This window comes from Semicossyphus pulcher, unplaced genomic scaffold (assembly GCF_022749685.1).
Source record: "Semicossyphus pulcher isolate SPU_LCO1_2020_fin unplaced genomic scaffold, fSemPul1.0.p SCAF_19, whole genome shotgun sequence".
In the NCBI taxonomy this organism is placed as follows: Eukaryota; Metazoa; Chordata; class Actinopteri; order Labriformes; family Labridae; genus Semicossyphus; species Semicossyphus pulcher.
In genome coordinates, this window is record NW_027211692.1 from 19,031,307 (window position 1) to 19,042,828 (window position 11,522).

The following is an 11,522-nucleotide window of genomic DNA, read 5'->3' on the forward strand; positions in this document are numbered from 1 at the left end:
GTGTATGGCTTGTAAACACAGGGTGATTTGGGGGGTTATAAAGAGGGTTAGTATTGCATTGTTAAAGCCAAAATTTCAATGTTCAATGTTTTATTTCAAGTGGAAAAACTACGTGTGTACGACAATTTGTATCCCTGCATCCCCTTGTTAAAGCTGAACGAGTCATCCAGTGCTCGTAAATACCAGAGGAGCAGCACAGCCGAGATAATGGGGACGGTGAGGAGCGCTGCGGGAGGTTTAACGCACTTCATGGGTGTCTGGCGGCACTTAGTGGTGAAGGTCTGCCACTGAGAGGCTTCAGTGTGGAGCATAGAGGACATATGAGCAAAAGGCATTCATGGCATGTCTGTGAGGGTCCAGTGTGTCTAACAAATGTGGCACAATACTGAATACATTGATCATAATCCTGCTGCTGTTCAAAGACATACAACAATTGTGGAGCTTGTTTACAAACACATGTAAACAATTTGGTCCTGCCAAGATGGCCGAATGATGTAATGGAAACTATGAATGCACTGGGAGCTGCTGTCTCACCAGGAATAGAGGGCAAAGAGGGTGTTTCCATCTGGGCATGATACTAAAAAGGATGAAAAACTGTGGTTTTATTTTAACATTGAGGCAGATGTCCCGTTAAGTTTGGCTGTAGCACCATAAACAACAATAATACGTGATCACATTTTTAAAACAGACACAGGTGATTCCTGTTTAGTAAGAAAACACAATCAAATGAAGCAAAAAGTCGTAAGTAGATGTTTAAAAAGACACGGGAGGCACTTGAGTGTTATACTAGGCGCTTAGGAAAGTGTGAAAGTGCTTGATTTAAAAAACAAAGAGTGGATAAAATGCTTACAATATGATGCACACCCTGGATTTCCAGTCGCTCTCATAACTGTTTCCGTTCAGTTCCTGGTCGTTCAGTTCGTCAAACAAGCCGCTGTCAATCATCTCTTTCTGCCACTGGATGGAGACCGCGCCTGTGCTGAACTCCTTGAAGAACTTCACATCCTTGGAATCAAACCTAATGTCCTCAAGTTCAGAGGTTTCCCTGAGCTTGTTTGTATCTTTGGCATAGACAATGTCTGGTTTTGGCACCCATGGGGCCTCCAAAAGCCCGGCCTCCAGATGGTGGAGGTTGATGCTCTTAAAGAATGCGTGGTTTCGTGGATCATCTCCGCTCCTACAAGGACACAACAGATGTACAATGATTAAAATGAGATTTTCATGAAGGCAGCAGATGGGTGAAATAACTAAACAGGGCAACAAAATGGTGCAAATTAAATGTATTATTATTTTTTTTTATCCGCTTTCAGTAGCCCGGAGCATTAGTCAGAATGGTCTGTATGGACTGTTCAAGTGTCTTTGAAACTGTGTAACCACACCACATTGAAAAAAAATCCTTCTCCAAATGGGTGCATTGATTCTTTGGGTCCTTTCATGTTTGGCTGGGATAAACTCATAATCAGAATTAAAGGCCAGTTCAGCTCCGACTGAAACATCTCCACTGGAGTCCCACAGGGATCTGTAATCTCACCTTTTACTTCTTAATAACTGCAGAAGCTCAAACCCAGAAATAACAACGATCAAATACTCTGTGAAACAGTCATTGTGTATATCACTTTCTCTAAAGGGCAGCTTCAAACTGAGGTGGACAGATGTTTAGAGTAATGTAAGGAGAATTTCCTCAGACCAAGGAGCTGGTCATTGATTTATCATGGGCAGTTCACCATCTCTAAACTGGAGGTCCTGCCACAACTTGCATCCAAAGCTAGCAGTGAAATCATCATCTCTAAATATCAGCAACGGCTTTTCTTTTGGAGGAAACTCCATAAGAGGAGTCACCTGCATAAGGGGGTCCAGACCTCCTGGTAAGAAACCACTGGACTTTAATTTAGCATGGTACTGTATTTCCTCCGACACCAACTTGCCAGGAAAAAAAGGTTTTACTTACCGGCATCCAAGGCGGTTTGTGACCTTCTTCTTAAGAAAGCGGTTGATGATATCTTTGGTGGGATCATCAAAAAATTTCTTTTCAAACTTGCACTCGTCCTCCAGAGTGCGACGGTTCACCTCCTCTTTCTGCACCTTCTCTCTAAAGTCTTTGAAAGGCAGACGGGCGGCCACCATCTCGTAGAGGCTGCAGCCCAGAGCCCACCAGTCCACAGACATGCGGTAGTTCTCCTGCCTCAGGATCTCTGGAGCCATGTAACCAGTCGTACCAGCCTGAGGACACAGAGGAGAGAGAGAGAGGGGGAATGTAAAGAGATATAAAACTCTGTATGTTGGGGTATAATTTACAAATCTGCAGTAATTTAGATATTCTGCCCTGGTCAAGGGATAATGGTCAATCCATGGTACCCTGTTCCACTTGCTTAGGGACATCACATAAATTATTAGGGAGGGGGTTCCCCTATTTTAAGGGGTCATTGCTTTAGCTTAGTACCAACACTGAAAGACCAGTAACTACTTTTGCGGGACTTTGATTCAATTAGCTTTAACCTAACCCTTTTAACATTTAAGTTTAATGTTGTACATAGTCCTTTAAGAATATAATGAATACATAATATATAAATACATATATTAACTAAAGGCACATTAGAATGTACATGACCTTCCTAAGAAAGAGAACCTTTTATTTTTGTAAGGTTTCTCTGCTCTCTTCTCAAAGTCAGATGGTCTTTTCAAGACCAAACAGAATCCTCTAGTCTGGTAAATTATTCAGCTTTTTAAGATAATTTCAGTTATCTGATACAGACTATCTTGACCGTCCACATGATGGGAAACAAAATTACATTATGAAACATGGAGACAAAAATAGAGACACGAGAACGTGAAAATGGGCGCCTAACAATAAGACATTGTTCCAGTAAATTATACTGCATTAGCTGCCCTCCATCAGGCCCGTCAGCTGACGAGACATGTTTGTTTGCTACATATCCCTTCACTGGTGAGTGGAAGCCCTCTGTACGTCTCCTGACTCATCTCTTAGACAGTCACGTGGGGGCCATATCTGGTATTAGTAAAGCAAAGATTAAGCCTCTAATGCTAACATGCTCTTGTCAGCTTCCTTTAATTTCTCAGCCAGTGTAGAATCTTACTGGGGAAGAGGTCAGGCACCTTATAATAAGATTCATTTGGGTCCCACAGGGTTTTGCTAAACCATCAAATCTATTCCTGGTAATCTACTTGTGTAGGGGAGTCACTTAGAGGGGCCCAGAGAAAATTCTTAAGGGACCAGGATTCTGTGCTACGTCCCATGTTGGGTGAACAAATATGGTGTTGTGGAATTAAAAAGAGTGCAAATTTTGACGATGGAGGCTAACAACGGATATCAGAACGTATGATCAGGACTATTTTCAGATTTACTGATTTCGTTGGGGTAGGACAAACCACAAAGAGGCTTTGCAGTATGCAAGGCTGTACAAAGGTCTGACAGTGAGCGTTGTAGGCTAATCTAAGGTCAGGGTCACAACACTCGCCTTTTGGCAGATTGTCTTGCCCTTTGGCAGTTCCACCGCCAATCCGAGATCTGACAGCCGACACTGTCCTTTGGCATCCAGCAGAACGTTCTCAGGCTTCATATCCCGGTACACGATGTTCATAGAGTGAAGGTGGAGAATCCCAGTGGTGATCTGGGCGGTGTAGTAGACAACACGCTCCATGCAAATTCCCCGCTGCCCCAGGTCGTAGATATGGAACTTGAGGTCTCCTCCATTCATGAGGTCCATGACCAGGCACAGGTGGTTCTTGCTGTCAAAAGCGTAGGCCAAGTTAACGACAAAGAGGCTGTTGACCTTCTCCAGAATCTGCTTCTCAAGAAGTGCAAACCTCTCGCCACTTTTCTTCTTCAGACGCCTCTTGTCCAGCTTCTTGCAGGCATACATGTGGCCTGTGTGTTTTACCTGCATCGCACACACCTGCAAGACAGAGGAACATTACTTTACATTACTATACTTGGTTGTCCACTTTTAGTATTGTTTGCTGCTGAGTCATCCTGATGTAGCAGTAGCACAAGTAGGGACAATTGAAAAGTCAGTGCACTGACGCATCACCAGATCAACTGAGGCTGTAGCAGCAAAACCTCAGAGTATATTAAACTGATCAAAGCCGCTTGTACATGCTCTTGAATTTAATGTGTTTTCACCAGCGAGAGAAAGGCTGTTGTTACCTCTTTCAAATTGTTAATCGCTTGTTTTAAGTTCACTACAAAATATAAAATTTCTGTTAAGAAGATGGGATTTCTGGCACCTACCTCACCAAAGCCTCCTCTTCCCAAAGTCCGAAACTCATAGAAGTGTTTTTCAGTGATCCTCTGCTTCTCGTGCTCCTTCCACTGCAAGAACTTGTAAAAATAGGGACTTTTCAGATACTCGGAGAAAGGTTTCCCCTTCAGAAAGTCCCTGGTGGCTTCTCTTATCTGGCCCATCACCACCTCATTGAAGTTCTTGTCGGATAACTTCTTGAGTCTCTCGGCTGCCTCTACGGTGAGGTGGGAGAGAAAACTCCTCGACTCTGGTTGACAGAACTTAGTGAGGATGCTCCGTTTGACCTTCTCTCTGGTTTCATTTTCTGCAAAGGTCCAGTTGCTCAGCTCCTCCAGGAACTCGGCTGCTGCCGAATACTCAGGGCTGGAGGCCAGAAGAAACTGCCAGAACAACTTCCTCCCAATAGGCTGTTGCTCACACAGGGACTCGTAGTTCTTCCCCACTTCTGCCCGGAGAGCAGAGGTGCTCTTTGGTTTTGGCAACGTCTGGGAGAGTCTCAGCCTCCTCAGCTCATCGCGACCTATCCGCTGAGCGTTCAGGTAGGCTGTGTTGGCCACAAGGTTGTCCAGTCCCATCAGGTCATCCTTATCGGACAAATCCTGTGAAACAGCCAACATGTAGGCAGTCATCCTTACTGCTGACCACCTACAGCACCTGCATCAGGAACATCTTCTACCTCTTGTGCTGCATCTCTGCGAGCATTACGAGTCCCTCCGTCCTCAGGGATTTGCCGTTAGCTAAGTGTCTGTGCACGCTTATTCGTAGACGGTACTAAGGGAAAGCAACTTATGTGGTTTGAACTTAAGAGGCTTTAGGCTCGTCTATTTTTAGGAGATGCAAAGTGCCTGTGTGAGGTAAGTTTGTTGCCAACATGACATGATGAGGTTGCAGATCCTGACCTTAACGAGTAATGGTTGATTGTAGCTTGTTACGAGATAAAGAAGCCACTGAGAGCAGAGTGTTTAATATATGTGCAGAATGCAAGGAAGTAGGGCCTGTTCACACTGAGTTGATTATAACAGGAGAAAGAATGCTTCATTACATTAGCTCTAATTGCTTTAGTAAGCAGCCTAAGAAATTAATGTTCCTGAGCAGATTCAGCTGCTCAGGGCAACAACACTTATATTTGTATCTGTAGCCATTATGAAAACTACATCTCGATTCACTTAAACACCACTGCTGGCAAAGACACAAATGCAGAAGAGTGTTGCTGTTTAAAAATGCATCTCATGGTAAAGTGTACCTCTGCAGCCTTAAAAGCCTTCATTAACAGCTAATTGTTAATACCAATTAATGCTGCACTTTGAACCTGACTTCAGTTTGGGCTGTTGAACTTTTGCAAAAAGATAATCAGGCATACTTATTGGAGCTGAGTATACTGAGAAAGAAATGCACCGAGGCAGAGGCTGTGCTGCTCCCATGCACTGCATCTTGGTGCATGCAGGCAAAGGTTGCACAGCTCCGGCAACAGAAGAGCTGTAACACTAGGTATAGCCCACAAAGAGGAGTTTATGGTTTCAACACTCAGATCACTGCTATTACCATCAACAGTGATTTCACATGCACAAAGTTCATAGACCAGATTACTATGAAAAAGTGGTAGATTATTTGATATTGAAATTATTGTTAGTGTCAGCCCTGATGAATTTTAAATCTACACATTAAATGTTCTGCTCAAGTGGAATTAGCAGGAAACCTTTCAGTCAGGGACTGCCTCTTGATCACTTCCCCCACATGATGAAGTGGCTGGAAGCGGCGACCTTCCAGTCATTAGCCTCCTGACTAAGTGAATTATCCAGATCAGTCTGTACCACTTAAAATATTCCCGGACAAGGTAACTGTGGTCAGCAGTTTACTTCCGAGAGGACACTGACTGACCTACGTGAATGTGACTGCAGAGATATCGCTAAACATATTTATTATGCTGATGCTTTCTACAGAAAAAAAAGTAGAAGTTTAAATAAACATGTTTGATTCAAATCCTGGCTGGACTAAACGACTGCTCTGCAGCGGTAGAAGTATTCAGACAGTACTCAGTACACTACAAGCACAAATCCTCTATTCAAATCTTACTTATGTAAAACTAAATACAACTGGCTGCAAACTGCTCATATTTAACAAAAGTAAAAGTACTAATTATGCATCATCTGAATGTAATCAAGGTAGAGGCACACAAACCACAAAAAAACACAATCTGTAACAATGTATATTTTATAAGCTGATCATATGTTTAAAGCATAAAATGTTTACCTGGTACTTAACTAGTAACCACAGCTGTTGCTGCTTTGATTCGATTAAACTTGAAACTGGAACAATGCCAACCCCACAATGTATGTTTAACAAGGACCAGTGGTGTAGTGGTTAGCATGGCCGCCTGCCAGGTAGTCCAATTTGACTGCGAAAGTACTTATGGAGGAAAGGTGCCTTAAGGACTTTACTCAATCCTTTAACCAGATATGTTCACACTAAAAAAATGTTTGGTGACACTACAATCTTTATGGGATGATGTTACCTGAACTGCATTAATGGAGATATCTGGTTACTGTACACTGTAAGTTATCTATTTGATTATAAACTGTAGTTGCAAAAGAAAACCCGCTAATTATTTTAACACCACATTTGTCTAAGAGTGGCTGAACATCAGCAGAAAAATTGTGAATGTTTGCAACAACAATGTGCAGTCTGACTCAAAAATACATTTGTTGAAGAACTACATATATTACCAAACCTACTTCAATTACAAGAAGAAAAAGTCATGTTTACAGCTATACACAATTCTTTATTTTTAAAAAGACCGTCACATATTCAAGATGTGCTGAACACCACAGAAAATAACGGAAAGCTAACATGTGACCAAACACTGCTATAAGGTTCATTTTTCTCTTTGTGACTCTCGATCCCTTCAAGCCACACCAACAAATCAGTAACCAACCAAAGAGTCTGCGCTGCTTTAATAATTGTCCATCGTTCTCCTCTGACAACCAGGACTACTGGAACATGCAATCAGAAGTAGGAGGACAGTTGTCAAAGGCCAAGTGGCTCTGCACAGGACACTGCAGGGATCATTGTCAAGTCCATCACCACTTTTAGGTGCATACAGGTACTGTCTGAGAGTCAGACCGCCCTGAATAGAAGCTTATTTGCCGATTCTCTGAACCACCCAGTCCTGCTGGCAGAGGGGACAGCGGTTGTTCTGCTTCACCCAAAGGGACATACAGCAGTTATGGAAGGAGTGGTTGCATTCTCCCCAAACAACTAAAAGAAGATGGAGAAAGTAGGAGACAGAGAGGAATAGGTTTTAGTTACTACAGATTTGGAGATTACAGGTTAGAGACTTAAACATACCTCTTAATGATTTCAAAAGTAAATACTACTGATATAATTTCGGTTTATTTATTTAAGTTATATATATTTAATTCTAGTCCTACAGGCACAATTCACATTTACCACAAACATGTTAATCTTGAGAAAGTAAGTAGTTTACAGTGCAAGTATCCAGTAAATCTGTCACAATATACTTGTGGAGGGTCATATGAACTGAATACTTAAACAATCATTATTTACAAATTATTTTAGTTTTATTATGGTCACTTACTCTGAATTTAGCTCATTTAATTAAGCTTCAAAAATCTGCAAGTTACTTTAAAACGTAATTTTGAATAGGTAATCTGTTTCAAACACTATAATGTTACTATCTATGTGAATTCAGGCTCATGTTTTTCATATGACTTTGTAAAAATAATTTAAATCCCCTTCCTGTTTGATTAGCTGGCTTGGTCGGTTAGTTTGACAGCTCAGACAAACTAGCAGCTAATGTTAGCTTGTTGGATTAAAGTGCTAATTGGTTGCTAAGGGAGAGAACCTCTCTGCTATAACGTGTTTAAGTCCATTTTTCCTCACCAACACAGTCCTCCTGTTTGTTTTCCGCCTGGCATCGGAGGCAAGCGTCTGTGAATCAAGAAAAACACGTTACAGTCGCACCATGTCAGGGACTGCAGGTATTAGTGCTAATGGTAGCCACGTTAGCTACATTAGCCGGTATCCGAGCAGGGCTATCCGACTAACGCTGTCAGTTCCTCGGACTCACCCATCACTTGGACCCGACAAATGGCACAAGTGTCACACTCAACGTCCCAGCTCCACATAGCGACAGCGTTCCACTTCTTAAGAGAAAACATCTTGTCCCCTCCGGACTTTGAGCTTGAAGAAGTGTTGTGAGAGAGGACTAAACCCGGCTCGTCACCGTCATCCATCTCTGCTGCACAGTATCTCAGGTGATGTTAGCCAAGCTAACTTAGCTAAACAAAATGGACGAAACAGTTCAGCAATGCTAATGCTAGCTGGTTTACCAAGCGTCTTGTCTCCATAGCGGCAGAAGAGGGCGCTGTTTTCCAGCATTTTGTGTCGGTCTGTGACGATAATCATTCTGCTGTATTTCCGTTTTAAAAAAATATACACTACCGGTCAAAAGTTTTAGAACACCCCAATTTTTCCAGTTTTTTAGTGAAAATTATTCAGTTTAATGTCTCATTGCACTCTGAAATGAAAGCATAGTACAAATAAGCAATTGGAGTTAAAAAAGAAAATATATAGACCAAAATGCTACTCATCAAAGTAGCCACCTTTGGCAGATATACCAGCTCGTGGCATTCTTTCTACAATAGAAATCAAATATTCTTCAGAAAGTTCTTCCCAAATCTGTTGCAGAAGTTCCCATAAATGTGTGGCACTTGTAGGTTGCTTTGCTTTCACCCTTCTGTCCAGTTCATCCCAAACCAGCTCGATGGGGTTTAAGTCTGTGCTGGCCACTCCATGTTTTCAAACTTACCATCTTGTTCTTTTTTCCCGAAGTAGTTCTGCCATAGCTTGGACTTGTGTTTTGGGTCATTATCTTGCTGTAGGATGAACCCCTGACCAACTAGGCGCATACCAGAGGGTATTGAAGGAGGCTGCAGAATGCTGTGGTAACTCACTCTGTACAAGTCACCGACCCTGGATCCAGCAAAACAGCCCCAGACCATCACACTTCATCCTCCATGTTTGACAGTTGATGTCACACACTGTGGAACCATCCTTTCGCCTACTCGACGGCATACAAAGATCCTGCGTGATGAACCGAAGATTTCAAAATTTGATTCATCAGTCCATAATATCTCCTTCCAGTCTTCAGTAGTCCAATGGTGGTGTTTCATGGCCCAGGCAAGCCTTTTTGTCTTATTCTGACGTCTTAGCAATGGCTTTCTTGCTGCAACTCGTCCTGTCAAACCTGCAGCTCGAAGTCTTCTCTTCACAGTTGAAACTGAGACTTGCTTACTATGACCATGATTAAGCTGTGCTTGAAGCTGTTGTCCTGTGAGCCGCCTATCTCGCAAGCTGTTAACTCTCAGAAACTTGTCCTCTGATTCAGTTGTGGCTTTGGGTCTGCCAGACCTCTTCCTGTCAGAGTTTCCCCCAGTTTCTGAGTGCCTTTTGATGGTGAAGGAAACTGTACTCACTGACACCTTGACTTTCTTTGCAATTTCTCTGTAGGAAAGTTTTTGTAGCAACACACTACTTTCTGCAGTACAATACTGTTCAACTGATGCTCACGAAGATATGGTACCACAGTGTGCTCCAACACTGCTTTTATGCAGACAGAGGGAGTTGTAAGTAGCACCAGCTTTCAAGGCTTGATCAACCTCCATTGCTGCAGAACAGCTATAAATTATTAACCCATTTCGTGTGGCCTTTATGTATAATTCTGAAATGTACTTTATTTTTCAGTTTTGGGTAACCTTACCTTTTTTTTTTAACCTCTGGCAGTTCACTACTTACCTTTGTACCATTTCAAGCTATTCATTGGACTTTAACGACTTGAATTGCAATAAAAAACTAGAAAAATTGGGGTGTTCTAAAACTTTTGACCGGTAGTGTATATTTACAAGATTTAACAATTTAACAATCCTAATATACCCATCTCTGCGTTAATGAGTTAGAGATAGTCAATCTCTCATGTTCATCATTGAAAGTTATACATCATCTGTTCCTTACATTGAACTCTGACATATGATTTATAGATATATAGATGTAGCCAATGATTGTGCTGCCCTCCTAAGTGTCTCTGCATGTCAGACTCAGGATCAGATAAACATGGAGCACAAGGAGACTTTCTGCTTTTGAGGTTTTGCTAGCTCAGGAAGATTTCTTTGTGTTTGAATGCATGTTTGGTTGAAGGCTCATTAACCTCAGAAGATTTAATGAGGCTGAAAGATGTGTTTTGTGCCAAAGTGCAGATTATTTAAGAAACAAATAAATGTTACATTTAAAAGATACAATATCACAGAAGTGAGGAAAAGAAGGGGAACATTTCGAGGAATTGGGACACAAACTTTTTAATCACCAATGAGTTTAAATCTTGGCCTGACGTTCAAACTGATCCACTACATTAAATCGCCTGATGTGTAGAAGCATGCAAAGTAGAGCTGACTCCTCTTATCTCAGAATGTCAACCTCCCTATCTGCTACATAAAAGTGACTTATTGCGCATTAAGTTTCACAAGGCTTTTTATATATAATATTATGTAATACAAATTTGTCTTCTCATAAATGTCCAGCAGGATGTTGTGCTTTGATTTATTATAGTGACAAGTGGGTGGTGACAGAGAAAAATGACATTTTAGCTATACCCATGCTATCATCATCATAGTGTTGTGGCAATTAAAAAAAAAAAAAAAATTTTGCTGTGATTACTCTGGATAAAGAGGGCATTTTTTGTTGTTGTACTTATTTGTGTGTTTGTTAAGACTCCTCCTATAACCTTTTCAGTATTTTGTTTCTACTTTCATGACAGTTTACTACCTGAATAATTTCTGATCCCGCCTCCTGACAGGATTACACAGTCAGCATCCTAACTCCAAAGCTAATGTCAATCTTCTTGAAATGACATTGGCAACTCAGTGGATGATTAAATGGGATCCCCTGCACACGTCGAATGTCTTCTCTGCCAGATTACACATCAAATGCTCTGCTCTAAGAATGTCACCACACTGAAACACTCATTTTCATCTTATTTATGCACCACAGCAGCCTGTCATACATACTGGGACATCATGGCTAATTTACACGAGGACACATCCTTTTGCAGAATCCTCACTGATACTTTGTTTGTCAGATATGTCTGGAGTTCTCAAGGAATATCTGTATCTTTAAAGGGTGTTCAATAAGACGTAAACCACCATATCGACCAGTAGCACCATTGGCCTCCTCCCATGCATGTCCTTT

At 41.7% G+C, this 11,522-nt stretch overlaps 2 protein-coding genes across 2 annotated transcripts; both read right to left on the minus strand.

The window, feature by feature from the left end:
- Window positions 1-846: 846 nt before the first annotated feature.
- On the minus strand, window positions 847-4,891 carry grk7b (G protein-coupled receptor kinase 7b). The gene is made up of 4 exons (XM_069668492.1): window positions 4,250-4,891; window positions 3,477-3,914; window positions 1,949-2,220; window positions 847-1,177 (listed from the first exon to the last, which is right to left on the minus strand). Exons 1-4 carry the CDS (start codon window positions 4,889-4,891, stop codon window positions 847-849), a joined length of 1,683 nt encoding a protein of 560 aa, XP_069524593.1.
- A 2,129-nt stretch (window positions 4,892-7,020) lies between these two features.
- On the minus strand, window positions 7,021-8,565 carry rnf7 (ring finger protein 7). The gene is made up of 3 exons (XM_069668707.1): window positions 8,350-8,565; window positions 8,163-8,210; window positions 7,021-7,517 (listed from the first exon to the last, which is right to left on the minus strand). The coding sequence occupies exons 1-3, from the start codon at window positions 8,513-8,515 to the stop codon at window positions 7,399-7,401; spliced, it is 333 nt and encodes a 110-aa protein (XP_069524808.1). The 5' UTR covers window positions 8,516-8,565; the 3' UTR covers window positions 7,021-7,398.
- Window positions 8,566-11,522: the final 2,957 nt, after the last annotated feature.